This window comes from Nannobrachium achirus, assembly GCF_963921795.1.
Source record: "Nannobrachium achirus genome assembly, chromosome: 22".
Lineage (NCBI taxonomy): Eukaryota > Metazoa > Chordata > Actinopteri > Myctophiformes > Myctophidae > Nannobrachium > Nannobrachium achirus.
Window position 1 is genome coordinate 46,229,756 of NC_137829.1, and position 24,328 is coordinate 46,254,083.

At 42.1% G+C, this 24,328-nt stretch overlaps 2 protein-coding genes across 4 annotated transcripts in view; one reads left to right on the forward strand and one right to left on the reverse strand.

Annotated features, from left to right (window-relative positions):
- LOC308307817 (protein lifeguard 3-like) overlaps positions 1-10,824 on the forward strand; it is a 28,980-nt gene extending 18,156 nt beyond the window's left edge. For 2 of the 3 annotated variants that reach the window (XM_080753119.1, XM_080753120.1), the window contains 12 exons: positions 1,674-1,832; positions 2,546-2,879; positions 3,018-3,085; positions 3,229-3,293; positions 4,406-4,459; positions 5,077-5,127; positions 5,249-5,288; positions 5,715-5,752; positions 5,875-5,962; positions 6,825-6,920; positions 9,002-9,055; positions 10,196-10,824. In XM_080753119.1, coding sequence (XP_080609245.1) covers positions 2,564-2,879; positions 3,018-3,085; positions 3,229-3,293; positions 4,406-4,459; positions 5,077-5,127; positions 5,249-5,288; positions 5,715-5,752; positions 5,875-5,962; positions 6,825-6,920; positions 9,002-9,055; positions 10,196-10,345 — 1,020 coding nt within the window. In that variant the 5' untranslated portion in view covers positions 1,674-1,832; positions 2,546-2,563 and the 3' untranslated portion in view covers positions 10,346-10,824. Of the gene's footprint in view, positions 1-1,673; positions 1,833-2,545; positions 2,880-3,017; positions 3,086-3,228; positions 3,294-4,405; positions 4,460-5,076; positions 5,128-5,248; positions 5,289-5,714; positions 5,753-5,874; positions 5,963-6,824; positions 6,921-9,001; positions 9,056-10,195 lie in introns of those variants that run through there. The other variant, XM_080753118.1, reaches the window with a different exon arrangement.
- A 1,413-nt stretch (positions 10,825-12,237) lies between these two features.
- dars1 (aspartyl-tRNA synthetase 1) overlaps positions 12,238-24,328 on the reverse strand; it is an 81,231-nt gene continuing 69,140 nt past the window's right edge. The window contains exons 12-18 of the mRNA XM_080752922.1: positions 23,911-24,058; positions 20,208-20,354; positions 18,361-18,403; positions 16,888-16,968; positions 16,265-16,376; positions 14,714-14,785; positions 12,238-13,083 (exon numbers count right to left, since the gene is read on the reverse strand). Coding sequence (XP_080609048.1) covers positions 12,992-13,083; positions 14,714-14,785; positions 16,265-16,376; positions 16,888-16,968; positions 18,361-18,403; positions 20,208-20,354; positions 23,911-24,058 — 695 coding nt within the window. The 3' untranslated portion in view covers positions 12,238-12,991. The remainder of the gene's footprint in view (positions 13,084-14,713; positions 14,786-16,264; positions 16,377-16,887; positions 16,969-18,360; positions 18,404-20,207; positions 20,355-23,910; positions 24,059-24,328) is intronic.

Here is a 24,328-nt window from a genome sequence, read left to right on the forward strand (position 1 = left end):
TCACTGCTACTGCCCAATTTAATCATCTTCAGCCAACAAGTATGCCTAATTTATAGGCTTATGTTTACACATCACGTCTAAATGAGAGCCATCTTCGTTTCTCACTGGTTGTTATTTTCACACATTGACTCTTTTTGTTGCAAGCGTTTAAAAAAGAAAGCATTGCTTGAGTTTGAGTTGAAAGTTTGTTTATTTTATGTGTTCAATCTGTGTTTTGAGATATTTTAGTATTTCAGCATGACTGATGTTGCATTCTGCATCATATGAGTCATCATGCTGCATCATATGATACAAAATGCATCATCATTCATTCTGAAATACTAAAATATCGCAAAACACAGATTGAACACAAAAAAGAACTCAGGATTGTGTCCCAAACAACAATAAAATAAGATCTGGTTGTCCCAGAGGTGAACTGGCCCTTTCAACAGTGGTGACTGTAACTAAGAACCTTCACTCAAGTACTTTAATTAAGTACACAATTCTGAGATACTTTTACTTTTCTGGAGTATTTCCAATTTCCAATAGTTTTACTTCTACTCCACTACAAATATACTGTACTTTTACTCCACTACATTTATTTGAAAACTTTAGTTTCTTAGATTTGTATTATTATCACAAAAAATACCACTTCAACCCTATATACATTTCGGCCATTTGAAAATAGCAGATCTATGAGCTCACGCATTGTGAGCTTGTAGATCTGCTATTTTCAAATGCTTTTTAAACATTTGAAAAGCTTGAAATCAATGGGACATTCTTCACAATGAGTACTTTTACTCTTGGTACTTTAGTTCATTTTGATGCCAGTAGTTTTGTACTTTTACTCAAGTACATTCTTACTTGTAAGGCTGGGCTCAGACCGAAATACCTATGAGAGTGGAATCCGCATTCCGCCAATGCATTTCAATGAGAAGGGAGCGTTTTTTGCAGAAATCCTATGCTGGCATGAAACCGCTTCACTCTCATTGAAATGCATTGGCGGAATGCGGATTCCACTCTCACAGGTACTTTGGTGTGAGGGCACCCTAACAGAGTATTCCTACATGCCAGTAATGATACTTTTACTTACAGTAAGTACAAAATGTGAGTACTCTTTCCATCACTAAAAAAAAAAGAAAGGAAAAAAGAAAAAAAAAACCTACAACAACCAAAAGAAAGTGCACAAACTTCTAAATATAGTCTACCTCACAAGCTGTTTCAGACTCAAAATACCTACCTAAGATTAGGGCTGTCACAATTATTACATAATCGTCTAATCGCAATTATTTGACATAATCGTGATTATTTTTCATAATCGTCATAATCGTTTCCATGTTGAAAAATGCTCATATATTTCTAAAAAAGTAAAAAATTGTGGAAATAGCCGATCTAACAAGCTTGTAGATCGGCTATTTCCACTATCAATGTTCTTTTTTAAGTATAAAGTTGTCAAATATGCCAGTAATTTTTTGGTATATTTAGGTTATGTATCTTATCTACCATGTGCAACTTCAAAGCCTAAAAGCCAAACAGAAATGTAATTGTCAACGACAAAAACACAATTAAATCGTTAATCGCAATTATTTGAGTGACGATTAATCGTCATGTAAATAAAATGTCATAATCGTGACAGCCCTACCTAGGATCAAATGAACTAACTTTCTTCTTCCTTGCACACTGCATTGGCCCAGTGTGAGTTTCACAGAGCAGATCCCATTACCAACATGATGACATCCTCTGGAGGTGGCTGATCAGCAACCCTGCAAGGACACTGGAGCTCTCACTGCTCTGCCAGTACCAAAAGGCACAAGAATTCTCCCATCCATATCTACTGATTCTATATCTTCAAGGTAAGGCATTAGAATTGTTATTTTAAAGTATAGGCTACTACTTTTAGTAAGCATATTGCCTGTAGTCTACAGGCAATATGCCTACTAAATGTACAACGTAGGCTTGTTTGTGTCACAGTTTGTTTTCTTTGGCTTTTACAGTATTCATATAGAGTGCTTTATTATTGTTACTTGGGGATGGCCCTGAAAACAGGCTTTTCATATAGGCTGCTGTAGGTATAGCTTGCATAGAGTGGAGTCTGTGCACTTTACAGTAGGCCTGGGCAGTTGAAAAGCTATTTGCTGGGAGCAGAAATTAGAGCAATATAGCCTATAGTTGACATGATTTCTTTTGAGATCATGACATAGCTAACTATATCAGATATGGCTAATCATTATGAGCCAGACAGATAGAGAATGGTTCATAGAGAGAGAGAAAAGGCTTCAGATTCAAAGGAGCTTTATTGGCATGAGACATTTTTTTTACATTGCCAAAGCAAGTGTCATAATATAATAAAAACTGTTGAAAAAGGGGAACATATATACAGTGTTCTGTTTAAACAGAACTAGGCCTATGTCACATTTCTTCGGGTACATTTCTTCTAATACATGTCAGGACATAAAGCCTTTTGAAACAAATAGCAGGTATAGTTCACTTGCTTTAGTGACCAGTATGTGACATGCTGCGGACTCATTCTGATGTAGCTGTTCATCACTCGTCCCCTCCCTTAAAGGTGATCCACTGTATCATCATGTCCAAAATAGATTCCCCTCCGGCCTACGAGGAGGCTCTGCAGGCCCCCAAGTATGGCAGCTACCCGCCGCAGTACGGCTACCACCAGTACGGCGGTGCCCTGGTGCCACCGCCGCCTCCCCCGCCGGCCTACAGCCCCGACCCCCATGGCGTGTACCCCGTCGGCCAGCAGCCTCCGGGGTACCCCGGCCAGGCGGCCAGCTACCCCCACCACGGGGCCGGCATGATGAGGGCAGGCCCCGGCTACCCTCCTCCTTCTGGGATGCCCACCGTCATACCCACTCTGTCCGCTGGAGTGCCCAACTCATTCTCAGGTCTGTTGTGTGAGCCGCAGCTGGATTTGAAACAACAACTACTAGGCATCCAAAGAATAATAACTACATTGTTAGGAATGTAAACGGCTTGTATAGCAGAAGTGTTATCTAAACCGACCCGCCCTGCTTGTTCTCCAGGAGACATGGATGATTTTCTGAGTGCCCAGTGGGAGAGCACGTCCGTTCGACACGCCTTCATCAGAAAAGTAAGTTTTCTTCATGAGTTGATTGTCTCTCACGTCACAAGTTAACCCATGAGTGTTTGTAGCCCTACATTTGACATGTCATTCCAGAACTTGTGTTTTTATTTTTTCTTCCTTTCTTCTTTTATTTCTTCTTCTATGGGCAGGTTTACTTGATTTTGACCGCTCAGCTTCTCGTCACTGTGTCAATCGTTGCTGTCTTTACATTTGTGTAAGTATAGTGTCTCAGACATAGCCTATATGTCCCTTATGAAATTCATATAACATGGTTTGATGGCGCAGGTTTGTGAATTCAGTAAATCCTTGAGTGCTAATGTAACTGGAGCCATAAGGTTTATTGATAAAAAGCTCTATATTCTGATAGTAATCATTGCTATGGAATGTTTGTTCAGTACCATCCCTCCAGCTTATTTTCCAGTTCCAAAGTTTTCCCCTGCTTCTATCATGTGTTTAATCATCACTTTAAACTTCACTTGCTTATCCTGTAGTATCCTGACTGGATGAAATTGGCATCCTGATCTGAATGTTTACTAAAGAGTCCTGGTGAGATGGGAAGAGAGACCCCTGTTACTGAACAAACACTCTACTGTATGTAGCCAGGGACGTGCTGGCCATTGGGAAAAGCGGAACAACTCCCGAACGGACAGTTCATTCCCGGCCGGTCCAGGCCGGCCATTAGGAAAAAATTAAAAACTAAATGTCGGCCTTCGTTCCATTTTGGGGGCTGGGCGGCCAACAAAGTAAATCGTCACTGTCAGGCAGAAACCTCGTATCTACAAGTTTCAAATGTATACATTTTTTCGCAAAGCAAAGCCCTGCTTCATCATACAAGGCCGTTGCACAAAAGTAGTGAAAACAGCAGATCTACAAGCACTTGCTTGTAGATCGGCTGTTTTCACTAGTTTAAATCATTTTTAAAATGATAAATTCAAAACAAACGGTTTTGGAAATACAAGGTTTCCACCCGACAACGACGAAATATAACTCATGTACAGTAATTGGCCCACTGGCTTGTCACTTGTCGTGATCTGAAATGGCAAATCTTTGAGTAGCAGCAGCGCCTCTCTATAGTGCGCAATGAGGGCCTCTCCAACTCTTTTTCCCGGGCTGAATCAGGGGCCCAGCATGTCCCTGTATGTAGCAATGCTTTATGGGAATATATGGAGCTATTCAACATTCATTTTGACACACACACACGCACGCACACGCACACACACACGCTCACACACACACTGTACCAAAGACTAGCTTTAACCATAAGAGATGGCTTCACTGTGTACTTTCTTTGCTCCATTGTGACGCGTTTCCTTTGTACGTTTCCAGTGATCCAGTGAGGACGTTTGTCATTCAAAACCCGGGCATCTACTGGGCGTCATTGTGAGTAGAGAGAGATAGGACATGTCCTTCTCTAGATCACTGGTTCTCAACCTGTGGGTCGGGACCCCCAGGGGGGTCCCCAAATTATTTTTTTTTGGGGGGGGGGTCCCCAGATGATTTACTTAATGTGCACTCAACAGTAAACCAACCAACATAAAGTTTAAGTGTGTGAGGGTATCTGAACATTTCTAAAGTGACAATTTAAGGACTTTTTAATACCTCTAAAATGACAACTTAAACATTGGCCAAATTGTCAAATATTAGAGGCAGAAATTGTGAAAATAGCCGATCTACATGCTCACATTGCAACTGCTATTTTCACAATAGAACCGTGATATACAAAATGTCATTCCTCAACTCTTAGTGCTCGTCAGGGTGGGCGGTCCCCAGCGAAAATATGATTATTTTGGGGGTCACGGCCTGAAAAGGTCGAGAACTACTGATCTAGATAAGACTCTGATTAACAGATGTATGTTGTAGTCATCCCATGCAAATATAACGTATTTGTAGTCATCCCACGCAGATATATAACGTAGTTGTAGTCCCATGCAGATATATAACGTATTTGTAGTCCCATGCAGTTATAATGAATGCTATCTTTCTATCCCCCCATATAGTGTGGTTTATTTTGTCATTTACTGCGTTCTCATCTGCTGCAAAGAGCCAAGGTAACCAAGGCAACCCTCCCACACCATAACCATATGATGAGTATAGTGGAAAACTGTCACACGATCAATCAATACACGTGATTTGTCTTATTGTTTTACACGTGTTGTTGTTGTTTGTTAGGAGACGCTTTCCATGGAATCTGATCCTGCTGTCGCTTTTTGTGAGTAATGTTCACTGACAGATCTTTTTGAGCAGATAGATAGATGAAAATGTTTCCCAAATCTCCAGACATCTCCAAAGATGTAAAAAAAAAAGGTTTCCCCAAAAGATCTTAACCTGGTGTCCTTATTTTGGGGCATGTCATCAGTCATCACAGACAAAGATGAAATGTTTTAAAATGTTCAAATTCAAAATCTCAACAAGCTTTGCGATGCCACGTGTTTGTAGCGATTATCGCCGCTCGACACCATCGTACAACACAATATAAATGAGGTCAAAACTGGTCAAAACCGAGGTTCGGTTCACATATTCCATGCATTTACTGTATATAGCATATTTTATATTGTTTTGTTTTGTTTTATTTAATAATGTACACTAATGTAGTATACTGCTGTCGTCATTCACCATCTCTTGTCATCTCTTGTAGACTCTTGCAATGTCTTACATGACCGGAACAATAGCCAGGTTTGTTCTTCATTGTGACTATCAAAGAAACCCATTTTGATGCGGATGATAAAGTATGTGTACTATTAAGTTACACAGTTTCTCATTTTCTCACCTAATTCTGTATTTCTTTTTTTCCACAGCTACTATGAAACAACAGCGGTGTTTCTTGCAATCGGAATAACGGCGATAGTGTGTATAGCAGTGACGATCTTCTGCTTCCAAACCAAGGTACGGTCGGATGGGAGATTGTAAATTGTGTCAGCAGGCTTCTCTGAAGCCTGTGGCTGCGTGGTGAGAGGGCGTCTTTGTTCGGCGTTGTAAAATAACTCCTTTGTCTCGGATTACAACGGCGGCACAGTGGCCTTTAAATATTCATGCCTTTCCGAGGGTAAGATGCTATGTGGATCTACACCTTCTGAATTCTGATGGAACTGGAAGTGAATGTTGCACTTTTTCAGCACATAACATCAAGTCTTATTTCATGCGGTCTTCCTATTTTACAAAACAACAAAAACAACAAAAAACAAATGTTGTTATTCACAGCTGCTCTCTCTCCCGTCCATATCCATTTTGTATGGCAGGGGTCTTCAACGTTTTCAGGCCAAGCTAAGGACCCCTTAGTTGAGAGATGAAGCAGGGACCCCCACTACCTGTTCCTAGATTCCATAGTTTCATTGTTTGACAGCACAATCATCAGTGTATTTTGGATTCATGTCAATTTGTGTTCTCAGATATTTAACCACTTGAAGCGTCAATACTTCTCCCCTCGACACCAAACCTCTTTGCCGAAAATAGCCAATCTACAAGCTCACAACGCCTCACAGCGCGAGGCGTTGCGAGCTTGTAGATCTGCTATTTTTGGCTAAAGTTCTCAGAATCTGGATAAGAATCTGGCTAAAACGGAGATATTCTTTTTTTCTTTCTATCACACAAAGATTTGGAGGACCCCCTGTAGTAACTCTGAGGACCCCCTAGGCCTAGGGGTCCTTAGAGACCCTTGAGACCCTTGTTGTATGGCCTTGAGCCATTGAGCATGTTATTTGTGACCCACTCCACTGTGCCCTCTAGTGACTACTGTTTGTAATGGCAGGTGGACTTCACCTCGTGTTCAGGCCTTCTGTGCATCCTTGCCGTTCTGCTCCTGATCCTCGGCATCATCACGGCCGTCGTCCTCTCCTTCCAATATGTGAGGACACTTGTTTTGTGTTGACTGTCAAATAATAATTAAAAGGGGAAGTAAAACATACTTATATACGGTTAGACGCCACGGCTCTGCTCTGCAAGAGGCTGACAGTAACCACACATTTGTATTTTAATGGGTTCAGAGATTTGAAACTTGGAATGCTGCATGTTTATCATATTTAAAGTGCCCATTGGGTTGCCTCCAAGGGGGAAATCTCGCTCTTTCGATGTGTCATTCTTTCGACTATGGGAGTCGGCAGGTTAGCTACTCACCCGCGTCACGGTTACTGAGGTTAGGGTTAGGCTTAAATGGTAAATAAATGGTAAATGGTGCATTCGTATAGCGCTTTTATCCAAGGCGCTTTACATAGATTGTGCATTACATTCACCCACTCACACGACACACACATTCATACACCGATGGCGGAGGAAACCATGCAAGGCAACAACCTGCTCACCAGGAGCAATTAGGGGTTCAGAGTCTTGCTCAAGGACACTTCGACATTAACTCAGGGGGAGCCCGGATTCCAACTGGGAACCCTTCGTGCTCTAATAACGGTTTCTCTACCGCTGAGCTATGCTCCCCTAGGTTTAGGCATAGAGGTTAATATTCACCCGCGTCGGCAGGTTAGCTTTTCACCAGGTTAACGTTCAACCGCGTCGAAAGAATGAACCGTCCAACAGTTGCTATGTCGCAATATCGACACGTGCACTCAAATTTGCCTCCAAGTGGCAAATTTGATGGCTTCATAGATTCATTTTGATTGTTTGTTTGCATTATGTGTGATTCATGTACATCTTTGAGGAGGCCTCCCCTCTCTTGAGGACCGACAATAGACAAGACCCCCTGTTGCAGACCCCTGCTTTAAAGGAGTAGTTCACCCCCAAAATGACTTTTTTCCTATTGATTAATCATGCCATGGAGACTTGAGTTCAATAATATTTTTTTGTATTTGTCGCATTCCTAAGACAAAAAAAGTTGATTGATTATATTACCCCCATTGATTCTGGATGGGGACCCAAATGCATTTGGGTCACAATCAATGGGGGTAAATTTAAGGTCAAGGGTCAAGTGAATTTACCCCCCATTGATTCCGACCCAAATGCATTTGGGTCCCCATCCAGAATCAATTAATGGGGGTAAATTTACTATAATATTTCTTTTTGTCTTAGGGATGCGACAAATACAAAAAAAAAAAATATTATTGAACTCAGGTCTCCATGGCATGAGTAATCAATAGAAAAAAGTCATTTTGGGGGTGAACTACTCCTTTAAGACATTTTAATACCTAAAATAAAAGAGAAAGTTCAGCCCACCAATGAACAGCTTACCCTCGTCCGACATTGTGGCGGCGACATTAGGCCCCGGAGGTCGCAGGTACCTCGGAGGCCCCGGAGGTCGCAGGTACGATTCCCCACTCCAGCTACCACTGCTCCCCTTCCCCCTTGCACTCCTTGTGGGCATCACTGGGTTGAGTTCAGCTGGGTCAAAGCTGATAAAAAAAAAAGCAGCTGGGTTGGGCTGCGATATCTGAATTTCCCCCGCGGGATAGTATAGGTATTCATTATCATTGTCTTTAGTTGGTTTTCGCAAGGAGACAACGTCTTGCTGCTCAGTGGAGTGAGAGGTTACTGGGTGGGAGGATGGAAAATGTAACAAAGGTTATCAACAAACTATACTATAAAAAACTGGTCAAAGATTGGCCAAATTGACAAATAATATAGGAAAGAGGCACACATTGTAAAAATAGCAGATTTACAGGTTCACAACGCCTTGTGTTGCGAGTCGTTGTGAGCTTGTAGATCTGCTATTTTAACAATATTTATCTGTGGAACAGTCAAGCTAAATGTAATGCGTCAACCCCTACAATCCAAGTGCTTTTCAGGGTGTGGGGTCCCCAGTTCAAATTATGATTATTTTGGGGGGTCACGGCCTGAAAAGGTAGGCTACTCATTTAAAATAAATTTGAAAATGTTGTGTAGCTTGTAGTTTAGTTTGCTACATTTCTTTGGGGATAGCTTCCAGGTTTAAAACCACTGCTTTACAGAGACATGCTTCTTATCCGGCTTCTTATCGCTCCACAGATCCCCTGGCTTCACATGCTCTACGCTGCCATTGGAGCCATCATTTACACCCTGGTGAGTTCAGTCCACGGTTCCACACCACACGCATGTCTTCAGTTAGGAGCACAACTGGAGAGCTGTCATGATTCCTCGTTTTGACCCACGTCAAATGGCATCTTATTTTCATTTTAAAAAAAAAGACAAGAGTCTCTCACGCATTAGAAGGCCAATATCAGTCACCAGAACCAAGGACGGGTGTTTTCAATGACAAATACTGAATACTGAGCCTAAAAGTGGGGTGCTCACCAGTGTTGATTTCGTCGACTAAAACTATGACGGAAAATGTTTGTCGACTGCGTTTTTTTTCACTGACGAAAATTAAATAAAAAATGTTTGCAAGACTTTGAATATCTTTGACCCGATCTTTGACCCGACTTCTAAATCCTTCCTCTAAGTCAGCTGTTCTCAAACTTTTTCATGTCAAGGACCCCCAAAATAAAAGAAAATCGGCCGCAGACCCTTATCTCAAAATATGTTGTTCCAGGGACCCCCCAGAAGCAGAGATTTGAGTTACAAAAGTCTGCTTTGAAAAATATATATTGAAAAATTTGCACACATTTTCATGATTTTTCAAAAATAGCAGATCTACAAGCTCGCAGCGCGGCACTCGGTGCCGCGCTGTGAGCTTGCATATCTGCTATTTTTCAATAGTTAAAGCATTCAATAATTGTAGGCCTAAATGGGTTAAAAGGTAGAGTTGAAAATAAAACGTTTGAGAATCACTGTACCAGTGGACTCATAATGTGCCATAGTGTCGTAGTAAATCAGTGTCATATTCTGAAGAAAACCTGGAGACTGACATTCAGTAATTGGGTCTTATGATCAAAATAAGATCATATTATATAGGGGACTGCCCATAAGTCCTACATCTCATTAGTCCTAATTTGGTTAGGTTTAGGCATAGTTTTACTGAGGTTAGGGTTAGGGTTAGGTTTAGGCATAGTATTTTCACCAGGTTAACATTCAACAGATTCGGACTAATGAAATGTCGGACCAATGCCATGGCACCTATAATAGTGTGAAAACATAAAATCTAAAACTTGTCACGGCCAAGTCTTTGCCACTGACTCATTGTTATTTGTCCATGTACAGACATATTGATGACCCCTGGTAGTCAGGAAATAAAGGCTGTAATTTCTTCTCTCCCTGTTGTAGTTTTTAGCCTACAACACCCAGCTGCTCATTGGGAACCGGGAGTTGGCCATCAGTCCAGAGGAGTACATCTTCGGCGCCCTCTCCCTCTACATCGACATCGTCCAGATCTTCCTTTTCATCCTGCAAATCAGCGGAGCCGCCACTGACTGAAGCAGTGTTTCTAAACCTGTGGGCTGGACCCCCAAGGGGGGTCCCCCACGTGATTGAACGGTGAAGGTTGAGAAGCACTGGATTAAGCATCTTTTATACTCCATGGCACGTCGTTAGCTTGAACATTGGTTCTTGTCGGCAAGCGACGCCATACTAGAGTATAAATGAGGTATTATTAAGGTACATTATTAGTCACACATCACTTTAGGCCTTACATTGCGTTACTCTATCATAGAATGACTGCTTACCCATTAGTCTCAAGCAATACAAAGATTATTTACTCCTGAAGTCACTCTTGTGAGTCGCTTGGGATAAAAGCCTAAATGCCTCAATTGTAATTATATGATCTGTCTCAGTATTGAAAAAATCTATATGCTATTTTCTCATGTCTCATTAACACTTAAGCACTTTGATTTAGATAGTGATTGTGTAATTTTTGTTTTTGTTTTGTTAACCTAATCATGAAAGGGTAAAGTGAGTTCCACATTACCATTTGATTGTAAATGCCACTGTATGTTTGAATCAATAATAAATGACCCCTTTATTCCGGGTAAAAGGCCTCCCGACAGATTGTCCATGTGTCACTGTAATAAAGTTATGTGGGTTACTATGGCGGCATTCAGTTAATGCCTAGTCTCGTGTAGCCAGACAACTATTCCACAATCTCCGAATGCTATACAGAGTCTGGAACTACAGCTCCTGAATGGCGAGTAATGGAAGCTGGCATTTCCGTTCATGAAAATACATTCTAAAATGTCATTTCTGCTAAGCAGCAAGCTAAATATCGTCGTTGTGTCCAAAACCGTTCGTTTTGCATTTTTCATTTAAAAAATGATCTAAACTAGTGAAAACAGCCGATCTACAAGCACACAACGCCTCGCACTGCGAGGCGTTATGTGCTTGTAGATCTGCTGTTTTCACTACTTTTGTGCGACAGCCTTGTATGATGAAGCAGGGCTTCACTTTGCGAACGAACGTACAAATGTGAAACTTGGAGATACGAGGTTTCCACCCGACAGCGACGATATGCTTAGATGATTTTTATTTATATAATGATAAATGTGCGTGATGTTAGACGGAAACGGAAGTGAGGAGGAGGCTTCACTTCCGCTTTAACCGCGTACTCATCCTTCTTCTTACGTTATTCCAGACTGTATGACGGGAGCATTTGCAAATCACAGAGTCAACAGTCTGGCCATGTGAGACTAGTTAATGACCATCCAACAACTAATCAAAGTTCATTAACTCCTGCAGTCATGGTTAATCAATCAGATGAGAGTCGAGGTCAGAAAACGCATCAACTGTAGCACATTAACCATTTAGAACGGGTACACATTATTTTATGCTTTAACTATTGAAAAATAGCAGAGTGCCGCGCTGCGAGCTTGTAGATCTATTTTTGAAAAATCTTGAAAATTTGAATTTTGACCTGATTCTATAAGTGTCTTTTGAATCCTTCTAAGATTTTTTGAAAAACCGATGTTTCTATGTCAGCAATCTGGCCAGCCATCGTCAAAGAAAAGGTCCTTTTCACTTAACTGGAACTCAGTTAGTCTGTTCTTGAGAGACTACTATGTCAGTGGTTCTCAAACCTTTTCATGTGAAGGACGCCCAAAACTATATTTATTTGGCCACGGACCCGCATCTCAAAATATTTAGTTCCAGGGACCCCCCAGAAGCAAAATGTGAGTCACGAACGCTCGCTTTGAAAATACATATATTCAAAGATTTGCACACATTTTCACGACTTTTTCAAAAATAGCAGATCTACAAGCTTGCTGCGCGGCACTCGGTGCCGCGCTGTGAGCTTGTAGATCTGCTATTTTTCACTGGTTAAAGCATTCAATAATTCTAGGCCTAAATGGGTTAAAGAGAAGAAAAAGGGCTTTGGAAGATGTGTGATTTAAGTCATCTTTTATTGACGTTTAGTCCACCAATTAACTTATAAAACATCTCTGCTAATTATAATACTTGTGTATTGCGTGAGACCGACAATCATCATTTCTAACTGTAGTAGTAGCAGTGCTTGGACATTGTGTATCAAAGTTAAAGACGTTTTTAATCCCCATATAAAAGCGCTAAGATAAACAACAGAAGGATCGATCGGGAGATGGGTTATTGTGTGTCCCTAAATCACTTTCCCCATTTCTAAAACGTGGGCGTTAGCGCATCTTCCTTTTTAACCACTTAAACCCCCCCATCATCCGTATTGTGGGAAAGCTTTCGCCGAGAAAACAGCAGATAAGACGAGCTTGAGAGATTATCGATCGGATATTTTCAGCTAAAGTCTTCCCCACAATAACAGAGAAACTGAAAATACACCGGCATAAGAGCCCTGAAGGACTGCGCTCAACCACATGGAGTTTAAGCAGTCAAAGTATCTTGTTATGGTGTCGTACGACCTCACACAAAATCACCATCATTCACCCTATCATTTACGATTCCCTTATATTATTAACGCTTGATCATAGTGGCACTTCATTAGGGTGGCACTAACTAACACCTACTCTTGCTCTTCAGGGTGTGTGGGTTTATTAGTACAAGTAGATTAGTGTCCTGACTGAGGCTGGCTAGTATCTGTGTGCCTGTCCAGTGACAGTCAGGGTCTCTGCCGGGGTCAGGTCCGTGGTGGTGGTGGCGGCGTGTTCAAGGGGTCAGACGCTTGGGGTCACGTGGGAACATGGAGGTCTGGCGGACGTTGTGGAGGCCCAGGTACAACATGCACACTCTCTCCAGGCCTGCCGGGGAGGAGGAGAAGGTTTTAATCCATCCACACTTTAGACATTTGGCTGATACGCATGTGCATAGTGCGGGGCCTTAAACGACAACTCCACCCTAAATCACTTCTAGGCTCATTTTCCTACTTATATTGATCCATAAAGACTGTCCATGGGGTCTATTAGGCAGAAATGCTCCTGTTGTCCACTGTTGTCCAGTTTCCCCAGCAGAACCCAGCAGCTCTCATAGCATGGATAATATAAGCCTATCACTTTTACACTATTTGTTGTGGTCAAAAGTGATTTATTTTTTCATGAATGTGTTACTAGTACAAACACATCCACGCCTTGTTTGCTCCACAGAAGCCACCAAAATCTCATAAATCATGTTTTGGGGTGAGCATTCTGCACAACTGCCAATCAAAGTGACTGTACTGGCCAATCACAGGGCATCTTTTCCGGGACTTGGTAAAACACATAAAAGCATAACATCTGTTTAGCAGAGTGTGATGGCTTTTGTGGGACAACGATGGCATGGATGTGTTTGTAATGACAACTAGTAACACATTCATGAAAAATAAAATCACTTTTGACCACAACAAATAGTGTAAAAGTGATAGGCTTATAGGCTCCACTCTATGCTATGAGAGCTGCTGGGTTCTGCTGGGGAAACTGGACAACAGGAGCATTTGTGCCTAATAGACCCCATGGACAGTAATTTTGGATCAATATAAGTAGGAAAATTAGCCTAGAAGTGATTTAGGGCGGAGTTGTCCTTTAACACTTCTGCTGCCTCTTAATTTGAAGGGATGCTTGGTGCCTTGGTGCTGCGCCGTTTCCTCCGTAGGCCGCCGCTATTATTTTGAAGGGCCGGGCGGGGTTGTTTTTGCGCAGATGGATTATCACTTGACTTCAACGTTTACGTCATCTAGTCACATGACAGTGTGGGCCCAGAAAAGTGTCATGGCCGCGCCCAGCCGAGTGCAGTTTGTACTGTAAACATGCCAGCCTTGGGATCAAAATGTCTTTTTTTGAGTAAATGAAGTCTCTTTATGGGCCTCTCAATGGATTTGCTATGAAGGAGCTTCACTTCGCATGCACGCCCAACGTGCGTTGTAAACAAATCGCGGACATCACCGATGCGGGCGTGACCGGAGCGACGTAAAGTAAGTAATAATACTTTTAATGTATTTACAGTAACAGTGACGGTGAGTGTCGTCAACGGCACCATGATATTAACCCTTTATATGACGGTGAGGACTGTCAACGGCAGCAGATGTGTTAAGGGGAGAAAATCAGTCTAAAAGCACCACATTTTGTACAGATGTAGCCCAGGGCATGCTCTTATGATTTAGCTAGGGCACCCGAGTTTGCGACCTTCGGGGTCGCCACAGCGGCCAAATCAAGTTGGGCTCCCATCGACGTTCTATACAGGAAGAAAATACACCGCAAAAAAATCTGCTTTAAGTAGGATGTGAGGGGTCTAACTAGGGGTTTGTCATGATGCTGAATCCATTGCAAGCATTTGTTTTGGAAGACATTGAAGATGGTACTGCTTAGCAACAAATGTGTTAATCTTGACAAGCTACATTTGGAAAGAACAACAAAAGGAGTGTCATTCTAGCCTCCAACCTCTATTTTTATTCCTTACCAATTCCACCGCCACCATGTGGGGGCGCTCCGTACCGGAAGGAATCGATGTAGGCCTTGATCTTCTCCAGATCTGGGGAATTCAACCAAGAGAGGAAGTTCAAAATGTAATATTACAAGGGAGGCATTAATACACCATAACGTCTCTCTTACACAGACCACTTTAGACATCTGATGAACAGCTGTATTGACAAAAGGTGGTGATGAGTTTTTTTTTAGTGCCACATTTCTTTTCCCAAGCCAACATTTAACATTTTAAATATATATATTGATAGATTCATTAAAGGGAAACGTTTAGGAGTCGGACATTTAAGAGGGAATTGTTAAAAACAGGAATCATGAGAATCCTAAAGTAACTCAACCCTAGATGCACCTACAGTAGGTGGATTCAAACCCCTAAACGGTGTCAACTGCTTTCCTCTGCGGAGCGATTAACTTCTGAGGAGCCAATAACTTTGACTGTAGAGGATTTTCCCAGATATGCCCTATTCTTGAAGTGCTTGGTACAAAAGTCTGGAATATTTTGCTAATTTGTTTTTTTGTTGCAGGCTTGGGCGATGTAATAACAAATTTGTTCTGAAATGACGGTCCTCATTTAAATAAAGTGACACTTTGAGGCATACTCCACTATTAGGTGATAAGGTTATCACCTTTCAGGTGGAAACGTTATCACCTAAACGGTGATTTTGTAAATCACCGTTTAGGTGATAATGTTCTCACCTAAACGGTGATAACCTTGTCACCTAAAAGTGGAGTATGCATGGGCCGTTACTCTTAAAATGCGTTTACGACAGGCAAGCGCAATATATTTATAATATAAAAACAAATCTATTTACTAATTAGAAACACTAATTGCAGTCCTCATGTTGATTCTGACTGTTAGATTCACCAAGTTACTCAAACAGTTCCATCTGCTGAAGCCACCTAACACTCTAGAACTATTTCTATGCGTCCTTTATATTTCTAAGCATCCTTTGACAACAGTTGGTTCTAGAAGACTTCTGCGTACCGACAGGGGTGTGGCACCAAATTCTGGGCCCTGGGTACTTTAACTATTGAAAAATAGCAGATATACAAGCTCACAGCGCGGCACCGAGTGCCGCGCTGCGAGCTTGTAGATCTGCTATTTTTGAAGAATCATGAAAACTTGTGCAAGTCTTTGAATATTTCAAATCCTTCTAAGGTTTTTTGAAAAAAACTATGTTTCTATGTCAGTGGTGCTCAAACCTTTTCATGCGAAGGACCCCCAAAATTATATGTATTTGGCCACAGACCCCCATCTCAAAACATTTAGTTCCAGGGACCCCCCCAGAAGCAAAATTTGAGTTACAAAATGTTCGCTTAAAAATACATATATTCAAAGATTTGCACACATTTTCACGACTTTTCAAAAATAGCAGATATACAAGCTCGCAGCGCTGTGAGCTTGTATATCTGCTATTTTTCAATAGCTAAAGTATAAAATAATGCCAGGCCCCTCCACCACCTTGGGCCCTAGTAACTCAGTCCCACTCCCCCCCCCCCCCCCCCCCCTTGTGACGCCCCTGCGTACCGATCTGGTGGTGCATGGCTCTCTCAGTCAGAAGCTGAGCATCGTGGATCCTCTGAGCTCCAGAAAGAATCTCTTCTCCCCTCATGAACATGTCGTACGAGTTGGAGTATTTCTGGAAGGAAAACACAATGCTAATGATTATTGTTTTCTTTCAACGTGGCATCCCTATTTTGGGAAGACATTTTCAAAAACACATGTATACAGTACACAAGTTGCATCGCCGTGAGATGGTAGACCGGCTATTTTCACTATCCGTCCAGTTCACACATTCAAAGTTATAACAAAAAATGGTTGTACATTTACCTGGTGATTGTTGTTAAAATGTTTATTCATGATACATTTGTCTATCCTTTCATAATTGACTCTGGATTGTATGGAAACAAAATTATAAAAAAAGATTTTATTACAAAAACAATGTATAAAAAAAATGATACAACTTACAAAATACAACCGCATCTTTAATTGGTTAAAGAGTGGAGAACAAATGAAAGAATACTGAATCTAGTGGATCTCGGGATCCACATGGGAACGATGTGGCCAAGGTTTCAGCCCCTATCCGAGCCCCTTTGACTTAAATATTGTAAAAAGTATAAAACATTATGTTTAAAAGAAGAACGTCTTACAGGGTTGTTGGGGTCAGGCATGGTGTAGAAAGGCCTGACAGCCAGAGGGTACTTGTCCAGCACATAGAAGTCAGTGTCATACTGGCGGGACAGACAGACAGACAGACAGACAGACAGACACAGACACAGTACGCAACATTAACGCTCATGTCAAGTGATATTAACTCATTTACCGCCTCTCCCGATAGTCCAGAGAAAATCCCTATGTTCCTCTCCGCCGGGCCCGATAATCCCGAGACTTTAACTCATTCTGTGCTCCAGACATGAACGGGTTAAATTAAATGTCCAACGTGCCGTTCGCCTGCTCCGTCCGCGGCCAGTCTCTTATTTTGAAGGCCAGAAGTCGATTGCGCAAACATTTCCTGTTTGACGTCATGACGTCATTCACCGGAAGTGGTCATTCTCCCATGCGGTTGCAGTAATGGCCGATCGTTGCCTTTCAGCTTGTGTTTTTTTAGCGAGAATCTAATGCCATCCTTGGCTTCAAAAGTGTTTTTTGGAGAAAATGGACATTAAAGATGAGATCGACCGTCGGCCTCCGTGTTAAGGGATTACTATTTTGTGCACGTGGATCCGCGATGATGATGAATCGGCGAGTCCAATTGTGCCAGGACTTTCCAACGGACCGTAGGGTAAGATTGCCAGCGTTACTGTATATACAGTATATTACGCGAGTATACTCGGGATCGGCACTCCGAGTACTCGAGTATTTTTCACGGGCTCTAAACACAATCGGAGAAGTGTTTCCGGTCGCATTTCCGTATCCAGCTTGATCGGGTTTCCGTATTCGGTCGGGGGCGGGGACCCCCGACCGGATACGCGTTAGCTTCCATCATGTAAACAGTAGTAGAGGCAACTCAGCGATGGAAGCATAATATTTTTTCGATGGGATTTTTTTTATTTGAAAGCTGTGATCGGGTGTACACACGCCTGGTACATGATCCGTGCACAGATGGTGCGCGATGTGCACGCACGTCCCCACGTTAAAAGGTAAGGACGACGCGGCAGTTAACCCCACAGACAAAGAGGTAGGCGCCTCTTCCGGCTCTCTGGTACCCGTCTCGCATTGATAGGCACTTTTGTTTGACAGGCTTGGAATTCTTCTGTGTGCGTAACAGACACGGAAGGTCGGTAGGCAAATCAGAGGCAGTTGGGGGCGGGTCTTTTCGTACTCGGCTCTTAAAAACAGCTGCTTCGCGCAACAGCTGGGACTGGATTAAACTGGAACTTCCGCTTTTCTGCCTATCAAGTTGGACGGGTCGCTCCAATCAACTGCAGCGGTGGACGAGGTATCTAGCTTTTTATATCTGTGGTTAACCCCTTCAGTCCATGTTTAAAAGACGGTAAATGAGGTAACATGTGCTACCATGCAGATTGATTTTATTCACCAAAAAGTTATGGATAGCAGCTTTTCGAGATGATTCTAATGAAAGAACGAACAGAACACGTGAAACACGTTAAATATCTCTGTACCTTTTCCTTGACAAGCCGGCCGAGCAGCTTTTCATTGGGAGTGCTGTGGAAAAGAAAGGGAGACATGTACAAATATTATTATCGAGTTAACATCTGTTTCCTCAGCCAACCGACGCATCATTTGTGCAAACCGGAAATAGCTGATCTAATATGCTCACATCACGTTCCGAATGTGATGTGTTGTTGTTAGCCTAGTTATAGCTCTGCTAAATAGCTGATGCGCGACGCCGTTGTCATACGACAAAGTATAAATCAGGCTTTAGGCCTGGTCCCCCCCACACACAAGACAGGCGGAGGTCTCGAGGTCCAGAGCACATGGTTGATAGGAAAAGGTTTAATATCTGCAAATAAACACAAATAAACACTCACTACCATGTACATTATAGACCACAGCCATTCACACATCCTACCTGGGTTCAGTGTTTTTCCCCCCATTCTGAATAACCATAGACCTTTCTTTCATAACGCGCAAAAAATAATCAAATTATTTGACTCATATGGATATGAAGAATCAACTGACGGTGAGAAAACACTTATGTTACCGCTGCCAAATTAGTAAAATTTTCACCAGAAACGGAGTGTATCAAATATGAGTGACTGACTATCGTAAACGATACAGAGCCGCCTCACCGAAAATATCGCAAGGACAGTTTGTTGCATGTCTCCATTCCGACACTAACCCTATACATAACCCTAAACCTAACCTCTATCAGTGTTGTAAAAAGTACTCACATTTTATACTTAAGTAAAAGTATCAATACAGCAATATAGAACTACTCCATTACAAGTAAAAGTCCTGAATTCAAAATGTACTTGAGTAAAAGTATGAAAGTATTGGCATCAAAATGTACTTAAAGTGCCAAAAGTAAAAGTACAAAATGTTTGAAAATAGCAGATCTACAAGCTCACAACGCGTCGCATCGCGACGCGTTGTGAGCTTGTAGATCGGCTATTTTCAAATAGCCAAGGGATAAAATAAGGCTAAAGTGGTTAATATATGTTTTTTTATATTATCATGTATAACTGCAAAGTAACTAGTAGCTAAGGTTTTCAAAAAATGTAGCAAAGTAAAAGTACAATATTTGGATCCGAGATGTAGTGGAGTAGAAGTAAAAGTATTAGAAATTGGAAATACTCAAGTAAAGTACAGATACCTCAAAATTGTACTTAAGTACAGTACTTAAGTAAAAGTACTTAGTTAGTTTACACCACTGACCTCTATGGAAGTGTTGCCACTCCGACAATAAGAACTCAATGTCGGAGTGGTGACATGTCGGAATGGAAAGCGCCCCCCCCCCCCCGCTACTCTATGGTCTGAGGTCATAAAATGCTCAATAATAACTGCTTACTTCCAATGTGGTTCAACTAGTTGCGACCGTCAGGTCGCATTTAGTATCAAAACCTCCACCGGCTGTCAGTCTGTCCGTCACGTCACACTTTTGCCCTACTCATATCTACGCCGACGTTGCCCCTATCCATGCTAAACTTTGCACACACAATCCTTGGCTGCCAAACCACAACCTCCACCCCTCATTTCTCACATGGCCCTCTTCTAGCGCCACCATGAGGCAGATCCTTGCAAAGCACATTTTTGGACACTGCTCCCACAGATTTTGCCCTAAGATCACGCAAAGCGGTACACAGTGTCTCTACAGTCATGTCATCACCATGGATCCATCCCATTTAGCGCCACCATCAGGCCGATTTTTACATGTGACGTGACGGTCGCTTATCTCCCGATTAGGGAGTCTTACTGGTTAATTATCCTATGAATGCAATGAATTTAGAAGGCATTTGTAAGAATGGGGTCCTCAGTTCTATTATGGGTTCTTCCAGCAGTGACTGACCTGAGGTCCTCCTCGTCCCCCATCTCCACACCGGCCTTGTGCAGCATGGCCAGGCCCTCCTTGTACTCCAGCCTCAGCGTGGGCTCCAGGAACTTGAAGGGCTCACTGGGGAACTGCTTGTTTACCGTCTGGATCTCTGTCTGGAAGCTGAGACACACACACACACACACACACACAAAACAACACATCATCCCCCCATCATCACAACTCATTGTGTTACAAAGGCTTCGCCACCGTGAGCCATTTCTTTTTGCATCCAGACACTTTGTAAATCCCTCTTTTCCAGTGGTGGAAAAAGTACTCACATTTTGTACCTAAGTAGAAGTATCAATACTGCCCTGTAGATGTACTCCGTTACAAGTAAACGTCCAGAATTCAAAATGCACTTGAGCAAAAGTATGAAAGTGTTGGCATCAAAATGTACTTAAAGTACCAAAAGTAAAAGTACAATATGTTTGAAAATAGCCAATCTGCAAGCTCATTACGCATTATAATATCATAATTTATATCTACAAAGTAGCTAGTAACTAAAGTTTTCAAATAAAGGTATAAAGGCCGAGGTATAAAATAGGGCTAAAGTGGTATATGTATGATGTATAATATTATAATTTAACTGCAAAGTAAGTAACTAAAGTTTTCAAATAAATGTAGTGGAGTAAAAGTACAATATTTGGATCCGAGATGTAGTGGAGTAGAAGTAAAAGAATTGGAAATTGGAAATACTCAAGTAAAGTACAAATACCTAAACAGTGTACTTTAAGGACCAGGTCACCTCTGGGACAACCAGATCTTATTGTATTGTTGTGTGGGACACGATCAACACAATCCTGAATTATTTTTTGTGTTCAATCTGTGTTTTAGATATGTTAGTATTTCAGCATGCTATAACTGGTCATATGATGCATTTTGCATCATATGACCAGTTGTAGCATGCTGACATCGGCTGAAATACTAAAATATCTAAAAACACAGATTGAACACAAAAAATAACTCTGGATTGTGTTGATCGTGTCCCACACAACAATACAATAAGATCTGGTTGTCCCAGAGGTGACCTGGTCCTTTAAGTACAGTACGTAAGTAAATGTACTTAGTTACTTTACACCACTGCAAAACCACACATCATCCCCCCATCATCACAACTCATTGTGTTACACGGGCTTCTCCACCGTCAGCCATCTTTTTGCATCCAGACACTAAATAAATCCCTCTTTTTTTTGCAGAGATAGAGAGTAGCTTTGTCTGCATGTTTTAGTTTTAGTTTTGTTTTGTCAGCATTCTTTTCCATCACTTGCCTGTCCTACATTTTCTGGTGGAGTCTTTGTTGCCAAGAGCACAAACACATTGTTTTTATTTTATTCTTGTGCTACACCATGTCAGTCCACTAGAGGGCAGGAAAGACCTGCGTAACATTTCATAGCTGCCTCGGGTGACAGGAGAGGGCGACAGGAGAGAGCGTTCGTTTTGTCAACCAGTTAACAAGGATCTTCTGACAACATTAACACTTGGCTTCCACAGCTGAACGAGCTGTGTTGTTAACCAGTTCAGAACGGGTACATATTATTGCGTGTCATTATTTTATGCTTTAACTACTGAAAAATAGCAGATATACAAGCTCGCAGCGCGGCACCGAGTGCCGCGCTGCGAGCTTGTAGATCTGCTATTTTTGAAAAATCATGAAAATTAGAATTTTGACCTGATTCTATAAGTGGCTTTTGAATCCTTCTAAGATTTTTTGAAAAACCTTATGTTTCTTCTATGTCAGCAATCTGCTGGCCAGCCATCGTCAAAGAAAAGGTCCTTTTCACTTAAGTGGAGCTCAGTTAGTCTGTTCTTGAGAGACTGCTATGTCAGTGGTTCTCAAACCTTTTCATGTGAAGGACCCCCAAAAAATGATATTTATTTGGCCACGGACCATCATTCAACATATTTAGTTCCAGGGACCCCCCAGAAGCAAAATTTGAGTTACAAACGTTCGCTTAGAAAATACACATATTCAAAGATTTGCACACATTTTTACGACTTTTTCAAAAATAGCAGATCTACAAGCTTGCATATCTGCTATTTTTCACTGGTTAAATCATTCAATAATTCTAGGCCCTAAATGGGTTAAAACACCGCCAACACTTGGGAGTTCGCCAGACATCTGCTAGGAAAGTACAAAAAAAACGGCGTGTTGTACACGGCTTGTCAAAAAGATCAGCTCTTCTTCAGCACAAAGCAGAGCCCGCCGTGGCATGTTAATTTGCAGCCATTGTTTTAGTGTGATCGCAATGTGACTTGCTCGTTAAATTTGAGGATTACAAAACTGCCTTTTTCCCAATTAGAAAAGTACAATGTGAGCCAAGCGTGACAGTACAGCCTGGCACGCTTGGCACGCCGCGCACCAACCCCTGGCACCAACCAACCTTAACTCTTTTACCGCTTCGGGCGTTCCCGTTCGCCCCACTTTTCAACCCAGCTCGTTGCCAATACGGCTCGTTCTTTTTACCTTGTCTGATGACTGTAAGCTGATGAGGGGTCGCGCCGCCATGTACAGTAAAAACATCTCCCGTAACGCTGCTCTCAAAAATCCACCGCCCGTAAACAATAATGGAGTCCCAAATCACTTCCTGGCTGTTTTCTGTGGATCTGTTCTAGAAAAATGCATTTCTATGCTCTGAATGTATGGCAAGCGAAGCAGCCCAATTCACAGTCATTCTTTGCATAAGGCTGCCCTCTGCCGCCGACTCGGCTAAAGTACACATATGAGCGTTGTATTGTAAAAATAATTAGTTTGAAAATATCAATAGATAATTTTCTGTAACATCGCAAAGGTAAGCTGCTTTTTGCTGGCACCAGCCCCAACAAATAAATAATAACATCTGGCAGTAGAACTGTTAAATACGTCATGATGCTCATCATGGCCTATTACCAGTTTGAGCTTTGAAAGGCTTTTCTCTTCAGGAGCGTCAGATATGGGGTCTCAGGGGACGGCTATTGCTGGAGGATTTCCAAAAAAACTTTCTCCTCCTAAAATAGCATCCAATATTTTCACTATTTTTGGAAATGGGGCTTAAAGTAAGTGGCATCTTTTTTTCTCTCCCACCCCCTGTTTTCTTCCCCCTGAAATGACGCCTGTGCTTTTCTTCAGGGGCGTCACAAGGGGGGAAGGGGGGGGGGTAGTGGGACTGAGTTACTAGGGCCCAAGGTGGAGGGGCCTTCGTTATTTTATACATTAGCTATTGAAAAATAGCAGATATACAAGAGCTTGTAGATCTGCTATTTTTGAAAAGTCGTGAAAATGTGTGCAAATCTTTGAATATATGTATTTTTTACATTTGTAACAAAAATCTTGCTTATGGGGAGGGTCCCTGGAACTAAATATTTTTGAGATGGGGGTCCATTTTTGGGGTCCTTCACATTAAAAGGTTTGAGCACCACTGACATAGAAACATAGATTAAAAAAAATAAAACTTGCACAAATTTTCACGATTTAGAAAAAATAGCAGATCTACAAGCTCGCAGCGCAGCACTCGGTGCCGCGCTGTGAGCTTGTATATCTGCTATTTTTTTAAATCGTGAAAGTTTAGACCGCATTCCCAGTCTGAGACTGCGTTCCCAGTCTAAATGGGTCCCACTCCCCCTATGAATGGGGGGCGCACAGTGATTCCTTGTACTCCCCAGGGCCCAGAATTTGGTGCGACACCCCGGCTTTTCTTACTTGTCCCGGAGGCCTTTGAAGATCTGCACCATGGTGTCGGTGATGGAGTCGATGACCTCGTGGTAGTGGTAGTTGAAGGCCAGCTCGATATCCAGACCCACGAACTCCGTGAGGTGACGGTGGGTGTTGGAGTCCTCTGCTCGGAACACTGCAACGCAGCGGATGGGATTTCACATCACAAGGGGGCTTATTAGGCCTAGAATCATTGAATGCTTTAACCAGTGAAAAATAGCAGATATACAAGCTCACAGCGCGGCACCGAGTGCCGCGCTGCGAGCTTGTAGATCTGCTATTTTTGAAAAAAAGTCGTGAAAATGTGTGCAAATCTTTGAATATATGTATTTTCAAAGCGAACGTTTGTAACTCAAATGTTGCTTCTGGGTGGTCCCTGGAACTAAATATTTTGAGATGGGGGTCT